Here is a 25,148-nt window from a genome sequence, read left to right on the forward strand (position 1 = left end):
GACATTTTAAGCCCTGAGTACAAGTGAGGGATTACTCTGTGCACGTGGCCATCCTGCCAAGGCCAGGTATGGCCAAACTCATTTTTCTTTAGGTAATACAATCTGGTGGTTCAGCTGGTAAAGCATCTGCCTGTAATATGGGAGACCTGGGTTCAATCCCTGGGTTGGGAAGATCCCCTGGAGAAGGAAACAGCTACCCACTCCAGTATTCTGGCCTGGAGACTTCCATGGACTATATAGTCCTTGGGGTGGCAAGGAGTCAGACACGACTGAGTGACTTTGACTTTTCCCTCAAACTCCCTGTGTCTGGTATTTTCCTTCCAAGGTCACATTGCCTTACTTCTTCTTTCCTTGGGAGTGGTTTGAGTCAGCATTTGGCAACTCCCATGAACAACCCCTTGATGGAAGAGATGCAGTTCTTACCAGTCTCAACCCTGACATCCTGAGGCAGCAGCTCCCGACAGCCTGTGTGCAGAGAGAAAGCAAAATGTCAGTCTTTGTGACCATGAGCTGGAGCCCTGGCGGGGAGGGGCCACAGTGCTTATCAGTGTAGCCCTGAGTGCCTGGCATGGGGCCAAGAAAGGACTCTTGAAAGAATGGATGGACGTGTCATAGCCCCATGGCAAGTGTTGGAGGAGACTCGCTCAGTTTCTTCAGTCCTATCTCATCTTTGAAGTGAAGTGAAAGTCACTCAGTCGTGCCCGACTCTTTGCGACCCCATGGACTATACAGTCCATGGAATTCTCCAGGCCAGAATACTGCAGCGGGTAGCCTTTCCCTTCTCCAGGGGATCTTCCCAACCTAGGGATCCAACCTAGGTCTCCTGCATTGCAGGTGGATTCTTTACCAGCTGAGCCACAAGGGAAGCCCTATCTCATCTTTACTGAACGCTTATTTTGCACTCGGCACTCGGCTCAACATAGGGAGTGGTGTGGTTCTGAACCTCCTCAGAACAGCATCTCTGCCACCCAGAAACGCAGACTGTGTCTGGTCAGACATCTGTGAACATCAGGCATTACCATACGCCACACGGAGTGCTGAGGGAACCAGCCAGCAGAACTTAAGATGCAACATACTTGATCTAAACCTCATGCACCCACAAAACACTGACACCCCCATTTCATTCATGGGACTCAACAAAGGAAAGGTGACCCATTATCAGTAGCATAGCTGGAAATTCAGTCTGGACCTGCCTCCTTTCAAACCTATCTCAGCGCCTGGCTGCTTCCGGTACCCAGGGAGCATCAGGCAGGCCTGAGTAGCTGCCCCCTAGTCAGGGAGGGAAGGCGGGGCCCTGATCTCAGGAGGAGCCCCGCCCACCACCAGCCCCGCCCTCTCTGCATTGAGCATCCTGACACAGAGGCTGGCTTTTTTGCTCGTCCCATACTCCCTGCTTGTAACGCAGACCTGCCCCTGGGAGGAACTTAGGACATATCTGTTGAGTGAAACAGAGAAGGAAGCCCTTGGAGAGGGTGTCCTCTGACATTGGCTTTGTCAGATGAGCAAGAATTCACAGTGGAAAGAAAGGGGCATTCTCTAGGGATGCTGTAACTTTAGCAAAGGCAGAGGGAAAAGTACAGAGGATGCGTGGTCAGCATGTTTGGGTTGAGCAGACTGTGGGGAGGTGAGACAAGTGTCTCGTTGTAGGCAGCGGGCAAATGTGACAGAGAGTCTTTGCCTCTCTGTTCTGCTGAACAAAGAATTTTCTCATTCCATTTTTTACTTAGTGCATGGGCATTAATATGTTTATGGCAATCTATACCTTCCAGCATTTGTTGAGCACCTAAAAAGTAAAAGGAGATAATCAGACTGAGATTCCTTGAAAGAGGCTACAGCTCTTTCAAAGAAAGGCTGGTCCATCTTTGGGGTAACCTCACATACCCCAGTGAGGTGGCAAGTGGGGAAGAGGCAGGGGGCATTTTCTATCTCTGACTCCCCACTGTGGCCTGGCCCAGGCTCCTCACTTCTCCTCCCAGCTAGGAATTTGAGGCCTATCTGTGTTCTTCAGCGCCCTCACCCATGGCACTGGCCTCCATGGACATCATCTCCAGCCTCCAGGATCTGCCCCACAAGCATTCCCCACCAGTCCTGCCATCCCTGGGGGTTGAGCCAGCCGTGTGTCCTGGACTCCCAGACTCCACTGCCTCCACTTCCCACAACTTCCCCTGGTCTTCCCATGTCCCAGAACTTCTCCACTCCAAAAGCCACATCCTCTGAGGGGTTCCCTGGCAGTCTACTGGTTAGGACTCCATGCTTGCACTGCAGAGGCCACATCCTCCAACTGCCACTCTCTTGCCACACCCCAGACCAGCACCGGGCCCTCTGCCCATGGCAACTGTTCCCTCATTTCATCACAACTCCTCAGCTTTTGCTTTTCTCCCCAGTCAGTCAACTATCCTAGCTTCATTTCTATCTCAACCAGCCTGGAAATGGAACTTAAATCGTTTTTGGAACAGAGTAGTTTTGTAAGTACCCATAAATGGAATACAAGCAGTACAATGAGCTGCACACTCTGTGGACCCCTCTGTCCACCTTCACTCCTGTCCTGTGAATGTTGTTGAGTCCTGCTCTCACCTTGCAAAGTCCGAGCACTGAGCTGAGCATTCCAAGGATGGGTCACACCATCTTGACAACAGGGGCCAGGGAAATTTCATGACCTGTACCTCCCCTAAGACTCTAGAACTGCTTGGGGATCCTTGAGTGGGCTCTAGTCAGCTCTTTCTGAAAAAAAAAAAAAAAAATCCCTCCAATTTCAAGGCTCCGTCCCACTAATCACTCTGCAGAACTCCTTGATCTGCATCACTGAAAAAAGAAAGAAGTCACCCTCAACTTCCAGCTCTGTTCAATCCCTGCCTTCTCCTATACCTGTGGGCACGTAAGGGATGCCCTGGGGAGGGGCCGCTGACAGCTCCAGGCTTACCCTTCCAGCCCTGCCCTCTCTGGCCTCCTCCATCAGGGTTTTTGCTTTATCGATTATTGTGGAGATAAAAATATGCCCCCATATTCTTTGACTCTGCTCCCTTCCAAAGATGGACTCATTCGTTCTCCCTACCATGGGTGTGGACGTAGGGACTTCCTTTTAACAAATAGAATAAGATGGGAGTGATAGAGTATAGCTTCCAAGACTTGGGGCTTCCTCCTTGTTCTCTCTAAGATTGCTCAGCCTGGGGAAACTTGCTGCCATGTTCTGAGGACACTCAAGCAGCCCCACAGAGGTCTCTAGTTAACAGCCGGTGATCTTGGAAGCAGATCTTTCAGCCCTGATCAAGGCTTCAGATGACCACAGCACCAGCCAGTGTCCTGACTGTAAACCTTTTTGAGTATTGAATTGTGTCCACTCCCCCTCTCAAGTTCATAAGTTGAAGTCTTAACCCCAGCATCTCACAATGGGACTGTATTTGAAGATAAGGCCTTTAAAGAGGTGGTCAAATTAAACTGAAGTTATTAGGGTGAGGCGTAATCCAATCTGACTGATATCCTTGTAAGAAGAAAAAGAGATGCCAGAGCTGTGTGTGCAAAGGGATGATCAAATGAGGACAGAGTAGCAAGAGGGTAACTGTCTGCAACCAAGGAGAGGGGCATCGGGAAAAACCAACCCTGCCAGCATCTTTGGTCTGGGACTTCTAGTTCCAGAATTGTGAGGACAGAAATGTCTGTTGCTTAAGCTGCCTCGTCCGTGGCGTTTTGTGATGGCGACCCTAGAAAACGAATACAAATCTCCTGAGGGGCTGCCCTGGAGGCCCGACAGCCAAGGCTCTGAGCTGTCAGTGCAGTGGGCCTGGGTATCCCTGGTCAGGGAGCTAGATCCCACATGTGGCAACTCAAAAAAAAAGATCTTACATGCTGTGAATAAGACCCAGTGCAGCCAACAGCAAAAACCAACCAACCAAACAAAAAACCTCATGAGAGATCCTGGCTCAGAACCACCCATCTAAGCCACTCTTGGATTTCAGAAATTGGTGGGAAAATAAATATTTGTCATTTTAAGCTGCAAAATTTTGGAGTAATTTGTTATGCAGCAGTAGACAACTAATACAATCACCCCTCTCTCTCACATCTTCATTCATTATTTCTCTTCTGATTTCCTTCTTACATAAAAATGCAAGTTTTGTCTATCTTTTTTTTAGGGACAAAGGTGGAGTTTGTTTTTATTATAAAAGAAAAAAACTCGGGAATCTTAACCAAGGAAGGGAATATTTTGTACTCAGAGAATAGATACAAGAATACAAAATTACAAGTGTTTGGACTCCAGACCTGTTCCCATCTCCTCCAAGAGTAGAGATGGGAAGGAGACAGCTGAAACAAACAAGCAATTCTGTAAAGCAAAACTTAGAAATCCTATAAATATTATTAAAATCTAAACTTCTGTTTTGCTTTAAAATTTTTTAATGTATCAAAAAGCCTGCTTTAGTGACATGATAATTCCACCAGAAAATAACTCCAATACCCCCTTGTCAGTAACATTTTCAAGTTGAAGTTTTGATTATCTTAAAATGAATTTTCTTGGCCTCCTGACCCCCTCCAGATATTGCCTTCCTCTTATTTCTACTCCACAGCTGAACTGCCTGAAACAGTTGCCCTGTCTCCACGCTCTCGCCCTTCACACCTTCCCAAGCCTTGGGTTGCATGTGCATACCCACCAACACTGCACCAATCCCTCCAGGGACACCACTGTCCACGTTAGTGCCAGGACTCTCTCAGCCATGCCCTGTCCCCTGAGCTCGCCCCTGTGACTTCTGCAGGACTGCACTTCCCTGTCTTTCCTTGTATTCTGAGGTTGCCCTCAATCTCCTCCCAGGGCTCTTTCCCCTCACTTTGATCTCTTGATGTCTGAAGGAGATGCTGATGCTTTCAGTCTGCCTGATACGCTTTCCTCTATTTTCTTTCAGGGAAATTCTTCTCCCTTTGCCCAAAATGTTTCTGATAGGGACCATGAATCATGGTACCTCAGAGATGGGGTGTGATGCAAGGAAGGGCCAATCACAGGCTTTCCCTGGAATGTTCTGAATTGGAACTGGGGATTGATGTTCCTCTCTAGTCTCAAAGTTTTGAAATATGATTCCAGAACTGCCAGGGGCTATGGTTCTAGTGTCCCAAAAATAGCTGATAGGAGAGAATAAAGTTGGCAGGCCAAGAGGGAATGAGACAAAGACAGAATGTTGTCTTTGCAGTTTGTTGCTTGAGCAAAGCCATCTGGACTCTGTCATTGAAATCAAAGAATTCTATCAACCTAGTGGTCCTTATTCTGTTCTCTCTCAGTCTGCCCACTCCCCTTGTGCATGCCCATCCTTTCCCAGGGCCAGTGACAGGATCAAAGCTCTCGACTGTATTCAACGTCTCTAACCCTCATCTCTGTCCGGAACTTAGATCCACCAAGACTCGAATCCCTGGACATCTCCAGAGATAGGCCATGGGCACAGCACACTCATCATGAATACATATCTCCTTTGTCTTCTATCTGCTCTTTCCTCTTCATTTTTCATCTCAGTGAATGAAACTATCAATTGTTGAAGAAAACATTTGAGTCATCTTGCAAAGAGTCGGACACGACTGAGCGACTGATCTGATCTGATCTGATAATCCTCATATCTGAATGATCGCTAAGATTCAAAGATTTCATCTTTTAAAAGCATGAGGCTTCCAACCATATGTTGTCTACAAGAAACTCACTATAAATATAAAGACCCAGATAGACTGAAGATAAATAGAGAAAAATATACCATGTTAAAACTAAGCAAAAGAAAGTTGGAGTAGCTATACTTAATTAAGACAGTGTGGACTTCAGGGCAAGGACAATTATGAGGAATATAAACAGGAATAACATAATAATAAAGTGGCCAGCTCCCAAAGAAGATATAACATTACTTAACATGTATGTGCCTAATAACAGGGAATCATAATACATGTGGCAAAAACTGGTAAACCTACAAGGAGAAAAAGGTAAATCCAATATCATAGTTGGAGACTTCAACATGCTTTTATCAGTTATTAATGTATTTGGCAGGCATAAAGTCAGCAAGGACATAGTTGAAATGAATACGATTGTTAGTCAACTGTATCTAATCGACATTTATGGAATACTTCATCTAATGAAAACAGAATATACCTTCTTCTCAAGTTCACATGGAACATTCACCAAGATAGAACACCTTCTGGGTCATAAACACTCCTGAGCAAAATTTTAAAATAAAACCCATACAATGTCTGCTCTTAGACCACAAAGAAAATAAACTATAAATCAAAATAGCTGGAAAATCCCCCAATATTTTGAGATTAAGAAACATAAACAATACAAATCAAAGTCTCAAGAAAAATTCTTAAAGTGTTTTCAATTAAATGAAAATGAAGATACAACTTATTAAAAGTTGTGGAATGCAGTGAGAACTTGCTTAGAAGGAAACTTATAATGCTGAAAGACTATATTAAAAAAGATGAGCATCCAAACCAAGATGGCAGAGTAAACTCACCTCCCCCCACAAACACACCAAAAACACATCTATGTGTGGAAAAATTCTCACAGAAAACTAACTGGAGACTAACAGGAAGACTCCTGTATGACAAAGACTCTAAGAAAGATATACACAGAATTGGGTAGGAAGATAAGAGAAGTGATCAGGTTGGAATCTGTGCCCCTAGTAGGGGACTCAGAGGAAAAGAGGTTGCATAGGCAGAGACCCTCCCTGGAAAGGAAGCAGTTTGAGCCACTCATTGGGTTCCCCAGCCCTGGGTATGACACAGGGAAGATGAGCCCCCTTAGCTTGCTGGCAGCTCAGTGGGACTAACAGGAGGGCTGTGCGAAGACTGGACCCTGCTTTTGAAGAGCACATGAACACTTGCCTGCTCCCAAAGTGGACAGGAGAGGGCAGACTGAGATCACGCAGTCAGCTGACGTGTTTCCCAGGACCACTCCAGAGCACGCCCTGGCCTGAGCAGAGTGAATGCTCTAGCCCTGATCCCCTCACGTCACAGCTCCACACAGGAGGGAGGGCTGCCATAACCAGGGCAAAGGCTTTGCTGTGAGACTCTGGCGGCTCAAATGCTACGCAGCTTCCTAGCAGGGAGGGGGCTGTCCTCACTGGTGATTGCACAGGTGTTATGTGAGAGCCGGTTCAGGGCTCTGACTGTGGCCGTATCACCATACTCTATGCCCAACCTTTGTTGAATGCCCACACCTGCTCTTGCTCCAGCGCTGTTCCCTTCTGGGGCTGAAGGTGCTGGTGCTGGGAAAGGGAAAACACACACACTGAAAGGGGACTCAGCCAGCTCACACCTGCCACACGGGGCTTCTGTTCCAGCAACTTGTTACCTAACCTCACCCTCAATAAGGCAGTATTAGCCACTGAGCAAAGGGGAAGACCCACTTCGCACCTGGCTCTAGCCCTATCCGCTCTTTCTCCAGCCCCGCCTAGCACCACGGTGATAGCTGCCGGCACACCCTGAGGAAAAATGCCACTTGTGCTCATATCAAATCCAAATCTCACAGCAAAGCCACTGGGCATAGGCAAAGTGTGCAGGGACACTCTCCCATAAGAACACCACTTCAAGACCACTGTGTGTAACAATTTCACCTAAATTCATAGAGACAGAGAAAGATAATTAAAATGAGAAGAGAGAGGAATTTGTCTTTATTGGAAGGGCAAGAGGAAACCCCTAAAAAAATACAATTAATGAAAGAGAAATAAATAATTTACTAGATAAAGAACTCAAAGCATTAGTAATAAGACTCCTAAGTGAATTAGGGAAAAGAATAGATGAACACAGGGAGAATTTTAACAAAGAACTAGGAAATATAAAAAGGAACCAGTCAGATCTGAAGAATACAATAACACAAATGAAAAGCACATTGGAAGGAATGAACAACAGACTAGATATAGAAAATTCATAAGTGATGTGGAAGGTAGAATGATGAAAATCACCCATAAAAAACAGTGAAAAGAAAAACGAATTGAAAAAATTGAAACAGAGTAAGTGATCTTTGGGATAACATCAAGCATACCAATATCAACATCATAGGGGTCCCAGAAGACAAGATAGAGAAGAAAGTAAAAAAAAAAAAAGCATTTAATAAAATTATGACTGAAAACTTCCCAAGCCTGAAGCAGTAAACAGATATCCAGGTACAGGAAGCATAGAGTCCCAAACAAGATAAACAGAACAAACCCACACCAAGATTTAGCATAACTGAAATGGCAAAAGTTAAAGAAAAAGAGAGAATTCTAGAGACAACAGGAGAAAAAACAAAGAGTTATATACAAGGGAAACCCCATAAAACTATCAACTGATTTTTCTGCAGAAGCTTTACAGGCCAAAAAGAAATGACATGATATATTTAAAATGTTGAAAGGGAAAAAACCCATGAAATCAAGATACTGTATCCACCAAGATTATAATTTATGATTTAAAATTGAAGGAGAGGTAAAGAACCTTTCAGATAAGAAAAAACTAAAACAAGTTCATCAATACTAAACTAACCCTAAAAGAAATGTTAAAGAGTCTTTTCAAAGAAACGGAAAAAGTTATAAGAAAAAGTAAGTACCTATAAGAAAGGAAAAAAATCCCACTAGTAAAGACAGATATATAGTAGAGGTTGAGTATCAACCATTTAAATAAGTTATTATGAAGATTAAAAGACAAAAAAAGGATAAAACTAAGTATAACTACAATAATCAGTGAAGGTATAAACATGAAGATGTGAAATATGACACCAAAAACACAAAATGGGTTGGGGGGGTAGAATTTTTAAGCATAGATCTTTTACTATAAGGTAGTCAAAATGTTGGAGAAGGCAATGGTACTCTTGCCTGGAAAATCCCATGGACAGAGGAAGCTGGTAGGCTGCAGTCCATGGGGTCACTAAGAGTTGGATACAGCTGAGCCACTTGACTTTCACTTTTCACTTTCATGCATTGGAGAAGGAAATGGCAACCCACTCCAGTGTTCTTGCCTGGAGAATCCCAGGGATGGGGGAGCCTGGTGGGCTGCTGTCTATGGGGTCGCAGAGAGTCGGACACGACTGAAGTGACTTAGCAGCAGCAGTCAAAATGTAAAAACTTCTAGTTATAAGATAAATAACTCTGTACAGCATGGTAACTACAGTCAACAACCCTATATTGTATATTTGAAAACCTCTTAGAGAGTAGATCTTAAACGTTCTTATCACAAGAAAAATCTTTTGTAACTATGTGAGTGATTGATTTAATTAAACCTGTGGTAATCATTTAAAAAAAAAAAGAGTAGATCTTTTAGAATGTGTTTGAAATCAAAGGGCTACCTGTTTAAAACAGATACAGTTATAGGTCAACATGCATGAACCCTATGGTAACCACAAATCAAAAGCCTATCATAGATACTCAGAGGCAAGAAAGAAAAAACAGAAGCATACTACTAAATAACATCATCAAACTACAAGGGAAGAAACTAAAGGGGAAAAAAAGGAAGATTAGGGAAAGACTACAACATCAACTGGAAAATAAACAATAAAATGGCAATGCTACTATCAAAAGGCATATGGTGGCTGATTGGGTTATAAACCAGACTCATCTATATGATATCTGCAAGAGAATCACTTCAGAGATAAACACACACAGAGACTGAAAGTGAGGGTAGGGGAAAAGACATTTGTGTAAATGTAAATGAAAGACAGTGGGACTAGCAATACTCATCTAAGAAGAAGGAGACTTTAAAAAAATGTCTGTAACAAATGACAAAGAAGATCATTATATAATGGTAAAGGGATAAACATAAGGAGAGGATATTACATCCATTAACATGCATGTACCCAATACAGAAGCACTTAGAAATGTAAAGCAAATATTAACAGACATAAAAGGAGAAACTGACAACAATACAATAATGGTTGTTGTTGTTCAATCACTCAGTAATGTCTGACTCTTTGCAACCCCATGGACTGCAGCATGCCAGGCTTCCCTGTCCTTCACAAGCTCCCAGAGCTTCCTTAAACTCACGTCCATTGAGTTGGTGATGCCATCAAACCATCTCATCCTCTGTCATCCCCTTCTCCTCCTGCCTTCAATCTTGCCCAGCATCAGGGTCTTTTCCAATGAGTCAGTTCTTCGCATCAGGTGGCCAAAGTACTGGAGTTTCAGCTACAGCATCAGTTCTTCCAATGAATATTCAGGACTGATTTCCTTTAGGATTGACTGGTTTGATCTTGCAGTCCAAGGGACTCTCAAAAGTCTTCTCCAACACCACAGTTCAAAAGCATCAGTTCTTTGGTGCTCAGCTTTCTTTATGTTCCAACTCTCACATACATGACTACTGGAAAAACCATAGCTTTGACTATAGGGATCTTTGTTGGCAAAGTAATGTCTCTGCTTTTGAATATGCTATCTAGGTTGGTCATAACTTTTCTTCCAAAGAGCAAGCGTCTTTTAATTTCATGGCTGCAGTCACCATCTGCAGTGATTTTGGAGCCCCCCAAAATAAATTCTGTCACTGTTTCCACTGTTTCCCCATCTATTTGCCAGGAAGTGATGGGACCAGATGCCATGATCTCCGTTTTCTGAATATTGAGTTTTAAGCCAACTTTTCACTCTCCTCTTTCACTTTCATCAAGAGGCTCTTTAGTTCTTCTTTGCTTTCTGCCATAAGGGTGGTGTCATCTGCATATCTGAGGTTATTGATATTTCTCCCAGCAATCTTGATTCCAGCTTCATCCAGCCCAGTGTTTTTCTTGATGTACTCTGCATATAAGTTAAATAAGCAGGGTGACAATATACAGCCTTGACGTACTCCTTTTCCTACTTGGAACCAGTCTATTGTTCTATGCCCAGTTCTAACTGTTGCTTCCTGACCTGCATACAGATTTCTCAAGAGGTAGGTCAGGTGGTCTGATATTCCTATCTCTTGAAGAATTTTCCACAGTTTGTTGTGGTCCACACAATCAAAGGCTTTAGCATAGTCAATAAAGCAGAAGTAGATATTTTTCTGGAACTCTCTTGTTTTTTTGGTGATCCAGCAGATGTTGGCAATTTGATCCCTGGTTCCTCTATCTTTTCTAAAACCAGCTTGAACATCTGGAAGTTCACAGTTCAAGTACTGTTGAAGCCTGGCTTGGAGAATTTTGAGCATTACTTTACTATTGTGTGAGATGAGTGCAATTGCGCGGTTGTTTGACCCTTCTTTGGCATTGTCTTTCTTTGGGATTGGAATGAAAACTGACCTTTTCCAGTCCTGTGGCCACTGTTGAGTTTTCCAAATTTGCTGGCATATTGAGACAAGCACTTTCACAACATCATCCTTTAGGATTTAAAATAGCTCAACTAGAATTCCATCACCTCCACTAATTTTGTTCGTAGTGATGCTTCTTAAGGCCCACTTGACTTCACATTCCAGGACGTCTGGCTCTAGGTTAGTAATCAAACCATCACGATTATCTGGGTCATGAAGATCTTTTTTGTACGGTTCTTCTGTGTGTTCTTGCCACCTCTTCTTTAATATCTTCTGCTTCTGTTAGGTCCCTACCATTTCTGCTCTTTATTGTGCCCATCTTTGCATGAAATGTTCCCTTGGTATCTCTAATTTTCTTGAATAGATCCCTGGTCTTTCCCATTCTATTGTTTTCCTCTATTTCTTTGCATTGATTGCTGAGGAAGGCTTTCTTATCTCTCCTTGCTATTGTTTGGAACTCTGCATTCAAATGAGTATATCTTTCCTTTTCTCCTCTGCCTTTTGCTTCTCTTCTATTCATAGCTATTTGTAAGGCCTCCTTAGACAACCGTTTTGCCTTTCTGCATTTCTTTTCCTTAGAAATGGGCTTGATCCCTGCCTCTTGTAAAATGTCACAAACCTCTGTCCATAGTTCTTCAGGCACTCTGTCCATCAGATTTTATCCCTTGAATCTATTTGTCACTTTCACTGTATAATCATGAGGGATTTGATTTAGGTCATATCTGAATGGTCTGGTGGTTTTCCCTACTTTCTTCAATTTGAGTCTGAATTTGGCAATAAGGAGTTCATGATCTGAGCCACAGTCAGCTCCTGGTCTTATTTTTTCTGACTGTATAGAACTTCTACATCTTTGGCTACAAAGAATATAATCAGTCTGACCATCTGGTGATGTCCATGTGTAGAGTCTTCTCTTGTGTTGTTGGAAGAGGGTGTTTGCTATGACCAGTGCGTTCTCTTGGCAAAACTCTGTTAGCCTTTGCCCTGATTCATTCTGTATTCCAAGGCCAAATTTGCCTGTTACGCCAGGTATTTCTTGACTCCCTACTTTTGCATTCCAGTCCCCTATAATGAAAAGGACAACTTTTGGGGGTATTAGTTCTAGAAGGTCTTGTAGGTCCTCATAGGACTGTTCAACTTCAGCTTCTTCAGTATTACTGGTCAGGGCATAGACTTGAATTACTGTGATACCGAATGGTTTGCCTTGGAAATGAACAGAGATCATTCTGTCATTTTTGAGATTGCATCCAAGTACTGCATTTCAGACTCTTTTGTTGACTATGATGGCTATTCCATTTATTCTAAGGGATTCTTGCCCACAGTAGTAGATATAATGGTCATCTGAGTTAAATTCACCGATTCCAGTCCATTTTAGTTCACTGATTCCTAAAATGTCGATGTTCACTCTTGCCATCTCCTGTTTGACCACGTCCAATTTGCCTTGATTCATGGACCTAACATTCCAGGTTCCTATTGCTCTTTGCAGCATCGGACTTTACTTCTATCTCCAGTCACATCCACAGCTGGGTGTTGTTTTGCTTTGGCTCTCTTTTTGTTCTTTCTGGAGTTATTTCTCCATTCATCTCCAGTAGTATATTGGGCACCTACCGACCTGGGGAGTTCATCTTTCAGTGTCCTATCTTTTTGCCTTTTTGTACTGTTCATGGAGTTCTCAAGACAAGAACACTGAAGTGGTTTGCCATTCCCTTCTCCAGTGGACCACATTTTGTCAGACCTCTCCACCATGACCCATCCAACTTGGGTGACCCTACATGGCATGGTTCATAGTTTCACTGAGTTAGACAAGGTTGTGGTCCATGTGATCAGATTGGTTAGTTTCCTGTGATTGTGGTTTTCAGTCTATCTGCCCTCTGATGGAGAAGGATAAGAGGCTTATGGAAGCTTCCTGATGGGAGAGACTGACTGAGTCAAGTACTGTGTCTCTGTACTTGATCGGAAATGAGTTAGGAACACATATACATGCACACATGTACTCACACACAGGCACACACATCTCACATGCAGCAGCTCTTTTTGTATCATCACTTACTTCTGCTTTTTGTGTTGTGAGATACTTAGGAGCAAAACCTTGCCTTACTCATTCCATAAAGAATTCACAAAATGTTTGCTGAATAATGGATGGATGGATGGGTAAATGTATGGATAAATGTGTGGGTGAGTGGATGGATGGATGAAGAGATGGATGGATGGGTGAATGGATGTATGGATAAATGTGTGAGTGGGTGGGTGGATGGATGGATAGATGAGTGGGTGGGTGGATGAATAGCTACCAGGAGGATGGAAGCAGCCTGGTATCCATCCCAGGAAGGCAGGTAAGGGGTTGCCTATGAGGTGAAGCCCAGGAGTATTTGCAAGTCCCTGCCCTTTTGAAGTGAGATGTTTCTTCTTAGCTCAGGCCCCCTTGTCCAGCTCTGAGGCTGGTCAGTATGAGAATGTGGGGATCAGTGTCCTGCACTGGACCCAGAGTCTGCCTAATCTTAAGAATCAGAATGGCGATGACTATAACTTGAGTGTAGAAGGATAAGCTGCTGGTTCCCAAAGACCTCCTCAGAGCTTTTGGAAGTCTAAAGCCGCACCACTCACATGCATTTCTGGGGCATCATTGAAGTGGAGTGTGTGTAGCGGGAGTGGTAAGAAATGCTAAAAGGTGCGTGGGAAGGTAGATCTGGGGAGAAAATCAAAGTGCTGCAGGGACCAAAAAGGACAAAGGGCTGTGTGCTAGGTGGTGAGGGTGGCATATTTCAGGAGATCAGGGTCTAAAAGGCAAAACCCAAATGGAGACTATGGTCTATGAGCTGCCAGTCCAGAAGGAGCCCTCTCCTGGAGGACTAAAAAGCATTTCCCAAGGCAGGTATGCGAGCATTCTTGGGCAGAAAGGATTGGGTAACAGAATGAGAACCTTGGAAGGTATGCTATGCCACCAGCTAACTGCCTATTCTCCACTCCTCCCTGCCAACCCCGAGCCTAAGGTCCCTAGCCTGGAATCCTTCACTCCAAGGAAAACAGCCTGCATGGGCTGGTGAAGGCAGAAAGGGCCACTGCTCTGGAAGTCAGAACCATCCAGCAGGCGATAAGGAATCTGTGCTGGACCACCCAGTCCAGACATCAGGAAAGTCAAACATTGGCAGTTTCATACGGTTCCATCTACATACATATTGATATATGACTATGTAATAGAAACAAGCTATATTTTATACAATTATGCCATTTTTGCCATGGACTTCCCAGGTGGCTTAGTAGTAGAGTCCAACTGGCAATGCCGGAGACGCAGGCAGCTCGGGTTCAGTCCCCAGGTTGGGAAGATCCCCTGGAGGAGGAAATGGCACCCCACTCCAGTATTCTTGCCTGGAGAAGCCCATGGACAGAGGAGCCTGGCAGGCTACAGGCCATGGGGTCACAAAGAGTCAGACACGGGTTAGCATGAGCACAAGACTGCCATTTTTGTTTTAAAATATAAGATATATTTGGGATATATACATCCTTTTTATAGGTAATTACATTAAGCCATTGACAGTGGTTTTTCCTGGAAGGGGAATCGGGATAGGGAGCAGAGAGAGATGGGCTTTTCCATATCCAGAGATTGCTTCTATTGTTTATTTCACTGTTCACAGGATTGTCCATTGGCCTGAAATCAGTTCCATCCCTTTCCTGCAGTGATGACTACCTGCAAAGATCAGCCACCAAGCTCAGTGACAGAGGGGCATGGAGGAGCTGATGGCAGGATGCCAGGAATACCTGTTACTGGCCACCCAGGAGGTATACAGAGGTGCCCCGACCTGGAGACACGATACTCCTGGGTCCTTATTAGGGCCCTTTCTCTTCTGCCCAGGTGGCCCAGGGTGGGGATATAAAGTTTCAGTCCTCCTTCCCATCTTCCTCTAGTGGGCACAGGGGCTGGCCACCCCCACTGCCAAAGCCCCTGCAGTGTGAGACAATGCAAGAACTGGCTCCCCCAGAGCCTGGGTCCTGTTCCCTCCCAGGAAGTCAGAGATGGCAGGCTGACTCTGGTGAAGAGTTGCTCCCAGGGGAATCTCTCTTCCCAGCAGGGCTCTGCTCCCACTCTTGAGGGCCAATGCACCTGTGGGGAACTCACCAAGCCTTCCAGTCCTCTGCAAAGTCATGAGTAAGTGAATTAAATCGATGCTGGGAGGGATTGGGGGCAGGAGGAGAAGGGGACGACAGAGGATGAGATGGCTGGATGGCATCACTGACTCGATGGACGTGAGTCTCAGTGAACTCCGGGAGTTGGTGATGGACAGGGAGGCCTGGCATGCTGCGATTCATGGGGTCGCAAAGAGTCAGACACGACTGAGTGACTGATCTGATCTGATCTCATCCCTTCTCATACCTGGGTTCAGGTGGTTTCTGGTTCCCTGCAGGTATAGGTGAAGTCCCTGCCTCTCCAGCCTCATCTCCAGCCCACTCTTCCAGATCTGGCTTAAGAGTCCCCTTGCAGATACTTAAGGGCTTTCAGAAGGTCATGTACATACTGCTATATTTAAAATGGATAACCAACAAAAACCTATTGTATAGCAAAAGGAACTCTGCTCCATGTGCCAGTTATGTGCCAGTCTGGATGGTAGGGAGGTTTGGGGGTGAATGGATACACATATTTGTATGACTGAGTCCCTTCACTGTTCGCCTGAAACTATCACACTATTGTTAATCGGCTATACCCAAATACAAAATATTTTTGGTGTTAAAATAAAAATAATTTTTTTTTTAAAAAAAAAGAGTCCCCTTGCAGCCTCCCTGATGCTGTTCTCAGCCATCCTACCTATTATCTGTCACTCTCTGGTCCCAGAAGACCCTGGCCAGCCCTCAGGAAGGGCATTCACCACCCTGAATTGAAACCCATCATTTATACCTGTCCAGAGAACATTTCTTTTCTTGAGATTCACTTTGGCAAGATGCTGTCAGCCTGCCTGGAGAGATCTTAGCAGGGATGGCCCTTGAGAAGCCCTCCTGAATTTACTTTTTTTTTTGTCAATAGCATTTCCTTATTTGATATCCCCTTCCTGGTATCCCATCAGTGCTTCTTCTCAGAAATGGTCTTGTTCTTAATTTGAGGACATTATTATTCTTGTCACTGCTTGTATTTTATTTCTGATTATCTGCCAGAAATCCCAGAATACATTTGGTAGCTTTGTCTAGCAAATAGATGGGAACTTTTCTATGAAACTTTTTCCAGCTGCATCATGTTTACCTTAATTTTCCTTCATTTTGGTTTCTCATTTCAATTTTGATTCCTCTGCATTACAGGTATCTCTGTAAGCTATCTCAAAAGGCTCTTGTTTACCTTTAGAATAAGGCAGGAGATGGATGAGGGAGAAGTTGACAGATACATCCACATGTACATGCCAGTACCCCACTGTGCCATGGCCCCTCTCTGTACCCCCTCAGCACTCCATCTCTGGCCCCCAAAACAGAGGAGGGGCTCATAATATACTTATTTAGAGTTTTAAAATAGCAGTTCATTCGTTTAATCTGTACAGTAATGCTGCAAGGTAAGTGATGTGGTTCCATCTGAAAGTTGAAGAAACTGAGGCTTCCGGTACCACCCTTGGTAAGTGGCCGAGTCAGGATTTGAACCCACGCCTGTTTGGTTCTGTTTGTTTATTACACTTCACCTCTCTGCCAAGTCTGACATGCTCTGCTCTCTAGATCTGCAAGGTCCAATATGGTAGCCACCAGCCACATGTGGTGCAGTGGTAAAGAACCTGTCTGCCAGTGCAGGAGATGCAAGAGACACTGGATCTATCCCTAGGTTGAGAAGATCCCCTAGCATAGGAAATGGGAACCCACTCCAGTCTTCTTGCCTGGAGAATCGCATGGACAGAGGAGCCTGGCAGGTACAGTGCATGGGGTTGCAAAGAGTCAGACACTGAGCACAGCACAGCACACAGCTACATGTGGCCACGGAAATTTAAATTAGTCTTAGTTAAAATTAAAAATTCCTCAGGCCTGCTGGCTGCGCTTTCAGGGCTCTGTAGCCCTGTGTGGCCAGTGGCTACTGTATTAGTACAGAAGAGAATGCCATTCTCAGCACAGAAAGAGCATTTCCTGCAGCCTCCTTACGCCTGCACTGGGGTCCTGCCAGGAGCCAGTAGTACCCAGGCTGGACTTGTACTTTCTTTCCTCTGCATCTTTAGAATGTTGTTTGCTCAGCCTGGGCATCCTAGCCCTCCAGCATCGTCATCAAGCCATCCTTGCCTTCGCAGCCTGCTTCAATCCGTCCCCTTCCCCACCCGTCCTCGGCCCCAGACATCTCCACCTCTGACTTCCTGATGCCTGAGGTCTGTGCCCCCAGGTGGGTGACTTCTCTTTGGCACAGCCTCACCTCACTCACCCAGCAGTGCAGAAAGGAGATACACTCTGCTTGATTAATTGAGGGGGAAGACAAGAGAGTGTAACATGAAAATCGACTAGAAAACATGCCTTTGTCCCAACCTCTATTTCTGCCACTCATGACTCCACTCCCCCGTACAGCTCTCTGCCCAGGGCCTCCTCTCCTCTAGGCCGTGGGTGGCTGCAGGGGCCTGAGAAACTGAGCAGGTCCAACCTGTGCCCTCATGGCGCTCATCTCCAGTGGCTTTGGGCAAAGGATTTTACCCTCCTTCATCTCAATGTCCTCTATTGTGAAAAATGTCCTGTAATTCCTGCTGTTCTTGTCACGGGGACTGAGACTGTAGAAGCCAGGGCCTTCATATGACATGAAAAGCACTCAGTTATAAGAATGTAGCTGGGAAATTGGGAAATGTTCACCCCCGCTGCGTCACCCTTACATCGAGCTGTAACTCCCACCCCCACTGTAAGCCGTTTTGAAGTGGGGGTGCAGCAGGGCCCAACACCCACACGGACAGCTCCCCTGGGAGAAGGCAGTGGGGCCAGCGTTCAGCTCCCAGTGGATTCAGAGAGACAGGGGTGTCACTGAACTGAGTGGCTCTAAACAAAGGTTCCTTGGGGGCTTGTGCTCCAGGCCGATAGCTGCACACAGAGTTTTGGTTTTCTTCAAAATAAAACCCTGAATGGAGTTCAGGTTGGGACAACGTTTAAGTCCAGAGTTAAAGAGTGGAGACTGAGGGGAAGGCCTGGCTGTGGGGTTAGGAGGTTCAGGATGGGCCTCACCCCAGCCTGTGTCTGTGTCAGATTCCCTCCTGTGAGAGGTGAGGACAGTGCCCAGCACTCTGACAGCTCGAGGGAGAGCCGGGGAGTGTTCCTCCTCTCAGAACGCCGTCCCGCCACAGCCCAGCACCCCACCCAGGGGAGGCTTTGAGGCCTGGCAGGCAGGGTCCTGCCTCACTCTGGGGCCCAAGCTGTTCAGAGGTGACGAACACACTTGTCCACAATTGTCCAAGAAGGTAGGTGGTAACTCAGGTCAGCCTGGGCCTGGGCATCAAATCCCCCTTTGCTTCTTCCTGTGGGCACTTCATCTCTCATGGACCTCAGTGTCCTCGTCCATGAAACAGAGGCAATAACACCCCAAGTGCGGGGAAACGGCACATATGACACGGCTGACATTACCCGGTACCCGGGCCTCGGGGCCGAGGCTTCACACCTCCTGAGGCCACCCTGAGGCCCCCCTTCTGGGGGAAGGCACCCCCACTCTGCCACCCCCTCTACTCTTCTTGCACCTGCCTTCCTGGAGCAGAAGCCCAGCACACCCCCTCCTCCTGCTCGGGCCCCAGCAGCCCTGCGGCTGCTGGGATGGCTCTCTGGGCTGGAGTTCAGGCTCCTGAAAGGGCTCGCACGCTCCCTCCTCATCACCTTGTTCCCTGCAGTGCTTTCCCAAGGCTGTGACTCCCAACCCACCCCTGCCCGAACACCCTCCTCCCACCCTCCCAGCTGGCAGAACACAGGCTCGGGGCAACCAGCCCACAGAGAAGGCCCCGGAAGTGCCCTTACCTTGTCAGGGTAGGGGTCTTGTTGCTTGCCTTCCCCTCCACCCAGGCTCTCCGTAATGAGCTGGGCAGAAGGCAGTGCCAGGACTCTGGGTGTGTTGGAGTGCACAAAAGAGTAGGAAGAGGAGGAAGGGCCCCAAGAGGAAATGGCCGAGTCCTCTGGGCCCACGTAATTTATGACAGGACTTTGTCCTTGAGCTCCAGTCACACCCACTCCCACAGGGCTCCTGCGGCCCCAGCTAGCAGAGCCTCAGATCGGTCCAATCTTTAACCCTGGCCTCTTCGTCAGAGAGTCTCTGTGGGCCATGAGAGCTTGATTCTGTGCACCTGTTGCTGCTGCTACTGCTAAGTTGCTTCAGTTGTGTCCGACTCTGTGCGACCCCATGGACTGCAGCCTACCAGGCTTCTCCGTCCATGGGATTCTCCAGGCAAGAACACTGGAGTGGGTTGCCGTTTCCTTCTCCAACGCGTGAAAGTGAAAAGTGAAAGTGAAGTCGCTCAGTCGTGTCCGACTCTGTGCGACCCCATGGACTGCAGCCTACCAGGCTCCTCCATCCATGAGATTTTCCAGGCAACAGTACTGGAGTGGGCACCTACAACCAGCCAAATCCCCTGGTGCCCATCCATCCAGGGAGCTGAGCATCTTTCCAGGGATCACGGGAACTCCAAGGCTGCCTATGCAGGAGTTCTACTCCCAAACCCCCTGTCCTAGTTGGGAGCACCCACAGGAGAGGCCAGGGAGCCTTGCACCAGAGCTGAAGGCTACTGGGGCACCTGGATTCCCAGTACAGTCCCTGGGATCAGAGGGGGCTGACTTGGGCTGGGACTTGAATAAAGGGGGATTTTTGCAATGAGGCAAATTCAGATCCTTCAGAAGTAAAGAGCATGCAGCAGTGCACCCTGGGAGAGGCCAGGTTGGAGGGGACAGGCAGTCCCTGGAAGCAATGGTGAGGTCTTTGAAGGTGGATGGAAAATGAGTTCATAGGAGATGCCTGCTGACTGCAACACTTTCCCTGGGCAAGGAGAGGCCTCAGGGGTACTCCTCGGTGACCCAGCAGGAGCCCATCAGGTTCCCTCTCTTTCCCAGGACTTGGCAGGCAGAGGTGTGGGAACTAGCTGTCATATTTATTTGTTTATTTGGCTGCACTCAATCTTAGTTGTGGCATGTGAGATCCTTAGTTACGGCATGTGGGATTTTTCATTGTGGCATGCTAACTCTCAGTTGTGGCATGTGGGATCTAGTTCCCTGACCAGGGATGGAATCCGGGACTCCTGCATTGGGAGCGCAGAGTCTTAGCAACTGGACCCCCAAGGAAGTCCCTGCTGCTGCTAAGTCGACTCTGTGCGACCCCATAGACGGCAGCCCACCAGGCTCCCCCGTCCCTGGGATTCTCCAGGCAAGAATACTGGAGTGGGTTGCCATTTCCTTCTCCAATGCATGAAAGTGAAAAGTGAAAGTGAAGTCACTCAGTCGTGTCCGACTCTTAGCGACCCCATGGTCTGCAGCCCACCAGGCTCCTCCATCCATGGGATTTTCCACGCAAGAGTACTGGAGTGGGGTGCCATTGCCTTCTCCGAGGAAGTCCCTATAATCTTCTAAATAGGACTGAGGCCACAGCAGGGTGACAACCCTGACCTTGAGCCTCTTTGAGAGATGGGAACCAAATGCTGGTGGAAGGGAAAAGGGTAAAGTTGAAGAGCCATGGGGGAGCAATCATGTGGCCCTGGAGAGAGACAGTGGCCACTGCTGTCTGAGCTTTCTGTGGGTCCTGCTGTGGGCTCTGCAGAAGCCCAGCTTCCTGCTGCTACACACTCCATTGTTGAGACAGCTTGAAGGCGTTTCTCATCCTTGCAATCAAGCAGCCCAGGACAAAGGTTCAGTCTCTCGGTCGTGTCTGACTCTTTGCAGCCCCATAGGCTGAGGCATACCAGGCTTCCCTGTTCTTCACCATCTTCTAGAGCTTGCTCAAACTCATGTCCATTGAGTTGGTGATGCCAGAGGTAGGAACGTGAATTGGGAGGTGACTTAGAAAGGGCCATTTGGAGGAAGCACGGGCTCTGAGGCATCCAGTCAACTTCCCACCCACTCCCCAAAAGTGCTGTGCTCAGGTTCTGTCCGGCTCCAAATAGCTTCCTGGCCCCTAAAACCTCATCCAGTTTCTGGGTCGACACTTGCTTTGGGAGGGTTTCACATGGCAGGTGGCTTTTCTGGTTGAGAAAGGAAACATTTCACTCCCACAGAATGGGTGCTGCTAATCCTGGCAGCTCCTGGAAATGATGAGCCCCCTACTTTGGGACTCCTGAAACCAGACTGGGTCCTTTGTGGCCCTCATTCCACTGTCCTCTTCCAAAAAAAATAGTGGAACAGAATATTTGTGTAGAACAAAATGATTCATAAGACTTTTTTATTCTAGAGCCTGTCTTAAAATTGATAGAAACACATTTTGGATACTTACAGACTTGTCTCCTTTTTTTTTTTTTTTACTAGTTTGACAATAAATCGTAAGTATTTTCTTACACTATAGCAGATATTAACCATGAGTCTTCAAGTCAGCATGGTCAAAGAGAAATATCATATGATACTTCTTATATGTGGAATCTAAAAAAATGGTACAAATGAACTTATTTACAAAACAGAAATAGAGTCACAGATGTGGAAAACAAACATACAGTTATTAAGGGACAAATGAAAGTCAAAGTGTTAGTCGCTCAGTAGTCACTCTTTGTGACCCCACGGACTGTAGCCAGCCAGGCTCCTCTGTCCATGGGATTCTCCAGGCAAGAATACTGGAGTGGGTTGTCATTCCCTTCTCCAAAGGATCTTCCCAACCCAGGGATCAAACCCAGGTCTCCAGCATTTCAGGCAGATTGTTTACTGCCTGAGCCCCCAGGCAAAGAGAGGGGGGCTTAAGTTGGGAGGTTGGAACTGACATACTCCGTGGGTGCTAAGTTGCTTCAGTCATGTTCAACTCTTTTTGACCCTATGGTCTGTAGCATGCCAGGCTCCTCTGTCCATGGGATTTCCCAGGGAAAAATACCAGAGTAGGTGGCCATTTTTGTCTCCAGGGGAACTTCCCCACCAGGGATCAAACTCACATCTCCTGCATTGGCAGGTGGATTCTTTACCACTAAGCCACCTGGGAAGCCCCACTTCCCTGTATAGAAGAAACAATCACAACATTGTAAATGAACTATACTCCAATAAAATTAATTTTTAAAAAAGGCAGCATGGTCCATGCTACAAGTGGTCCATCATTTGTGTAACCATCATCCCTGGACGGACATGGGGTGGCAGTCAGTCCATCGCTACCACCCACAACACTGCAGTGTACAGACCTGTGCTCACAGCTCTGTTTGCAATATGTCATTACAGGGAAATTCCAGAAAGGAACTTACTGGGAACTTACTGAAACAAGAGGCCTGAATGCTTTCTCACTAACCTTTCTCAAGCAGCACATCAAGTTGTCCCTCCCAGCAGACAGTGTCCAGGAAACCTGAAGGACCTGGCCTGACTGCCACATCAGTTGGTAGAGCTCAAAGGGAACTCCTGAGGGGCAGTCCTCTGAGAGCCTCAGGTTTTCTGTTGCTGAGGGTACCCCAAGTCCTGGGAATCAAGGAAAGAGTCTGGGAAGTCAGCCTGCCGCAGCCTAAGAACTCTTATCTGTCACACATGTGGCCAGACTTGACTGTCCCACAGGCTAATGTTACTTCCACAATTCTCCTCAAGATGCAGAGTCTGTTAACCTTTAAAAATATGTTTCTGACTTGAACCAAAAGGCCTCCATGAGACAACCTATGTTCCGTTCCATTCTGTCCAAAGGTCAAGCCCACTGTAGTATCTGCATAGCAACTAAAAGACAGCGCAGTGAGCATTGCTTTTTTTTTTTTTTTAATAAACTCTTTATTTTGTATTGGGGCACAGCCAACTGACAATGTTGTAATAGTTTTAGGTGAACAGTGAAGAGATTCAGCCATATGTATACATGTATCTGTTCTCCCCCAAATTCCCCTACCCTCCATCTGTCATGTAACTCTGAGCAGATATGAGAGTTCCATGTACAGAGAGTATTTAATTTCAGCTCTGCCAAACCCATCATAGAGAAACCGGAAGCAGCTTGTCTCCTAGTGGCCCCGACCTTCCCATCCAGCCTACCGAAGCCAGAGTTACCCATTAACACTATACAATGGCACAGCTGTAAGCTCAGGCCTCCGGGACTGAGTTACTGTTTACAGAGTTTTACAATTCTCCGTCTCAAAGAAAACGAGCATTTAATAACTGCTTTCTGTGGTGTTGGAGAAGACTCTTGAGAGTCCCTTGGACTGCAAGGAGATCCAACCAGTCCATTCTAAAGCAGATCAGTCCTGGGTGTTCTTTGGAAAGAATGATGCTAAATCTGAAACTCCAGTACTTTGGCCACCTCATGCGAAGAGTTGACTCATTAGAAAAGACTCTGATGCTGGGCGGGATTGGGGGCAGGAGGAGAAGGGGACGACAGAGGATGAGATGGCTGGATGGCATCACTGACTCAATGGACATGAGTTTGAGTGAACTCCGGGAGTTGGTGATGGACAGGGAGGCCTGGTGTGCTGCGATCCATGAAGTCGCAAATAGTCGGACACGACTGAGCAACTGAACTGAACTGAACTGAACTTCTATGTAATGGGTTCATTGCATATGCCACTCATTCAACTTTCATCAAAAGCCTACAAATTAGAGGTGCTTATCTAACTCTTTTCACAGTAAGGAAATTAAAACCAAAGAAGTTAAAAAACTTGCTTAAATCACGTGGCTAAAAGTGGTGGAGGCAAGATTTGAATGGAGGTCTGCCTGACTCCAGGGCTAGGGCTTACTGCACTATATTACACCACACCAATCTTCAAACAAACCTGGACTCCCTCAAGTTTGAATAAGACATCCATTTTGAGAGATTTTCAGGGAAGGTGCTTCTCCAATTTGCTCATCCTAGCATAGGATCCTGGAGAAGGCAATGGCACCCCACTCCAGTACTCTTGCCTGGAAAATCCCATGGATGGAGGAGCCTGGTAGGCTGCAGTCCATAGTGTTGCAAAGAGTCGGACACGACTGAGCGACTTCACTTTCACTTTTCACTTTCATGCACTGGAGAAGGAAATGGCAACCCACTCCAGTGTTCTTGCCTGGAGAATCCCAGGGACGGGGGAGCCTGGTGGACTGCTGTCTATGGGGTCTCACAGAGTCGGACACGACTGAAGCAACTTAGCAGCAGTAGCAACAGCAGCATAGGATCCAAAGAGAATTTCTCCTTTAATTTCTGTGATCAACAACGTCCTAGGACAAAATTATCCGGGAAGAAACCAGGGCTAAATGCTTCCCTGGAAATAGTTGTGCATAGTATGGAAAACATTCTATCTGTGTGGTTCAGACTTTATTGACTTTGGCATTATTGACACTTCGAACTATACTATTCTTTATGGGTCTGTTGGGAGGAGCTGTCCTGGGCACTGTAGTGTTTTTTTAGCAGCATCCCTGGCCTCTACTCACTATGTGCACTCCCCCAGTGGTGCAATTAATTGCTTCCAAGTATTTCCAAATGTCTCCTAGAGTGGAAAATCAGCTCCCATTGAGAACCAATACATGGCTCATAGGTTCGAGTACAATTAAGGCTGGGACAAAGAGGAGGCCAGCAAGGGCTAGATGGAACAGCTTCTTGGAAGAAGTGATGCCAAAATTGGCCTCCTTGAGTGGCAAAAAGATCCAGCTCAGAAGATATGGGAGGTAGAGGGAAGGGGCTGGTGCTCCCTAGAGGACCTTTGTTCTAATACACCAAGAAAATGCCTATATCGACACAGAAGTCTTAGTGCGGCATCCTCCCTGGATCAGCACTATCACTAGACTGGGCAAAGCTTGGAACCCAAGTCCTGATGAGCTGGGGGTGGGTGGGGGGCGTCCACTACCCCTATCCAGGAGGAATGACTCATTCTGATTGGGCTTTATCATAACCCATCTGAAGGACCCACCCAGAGGTTTGTCCAAAGGTTGGGGTTAGGGTTAGGCAACAG

At 46.4% G+C, this 25,148-nt stretch overlaps 1 protein-coding gene across 1 annotated transcript in view; it reads right to left on the minus strand.

Annotated features, from left to right (window-relative positions):
• MYO7B (myosin VIIB) overlaps nucleotides 1–19,377 on the minus strand; it is a 107,067-nt gene extending 87,690 nt beyond the window's left edge. Inside the window, exons 1-2 of the mRNA XM_006047410.3 lie at nucleotides 19,114–19,377; nucleotides 424–465 (exon numbers count right to left, since the gene is read on the minus strand). Of these exons, the coding sequence (XP_006047472.1) occupies nucleotides 424–441 (18 nt within the window). The 5' untranslated portion in view covers nucleotides 442–465; nucleotides 19,114–19,377. The remainder of the gene's footprint in view (nucleotides 1–423; nucleotides 466–19,113) is intronic.
• Between the last annotated feature and the right edge of the window lie 5,771 nt (nucleotides 19,378–25,148).

This window comes from Bubalus bubalis, chromosome 2 (assembly GCF_019923935.1).
Source record: "Bubalus bubalis isolate 160015118507 breed Murrah chromosome 2, NDDB_SH_1, whole genome shotgun sequence".
NCBI classification, from domain to species: domain Eukaryota; kingdom Metazoa; phylum Chordata; class Mammalia; order Artiodactyla; family Bovidae; genus Bubalus; species Bubalus bubalis.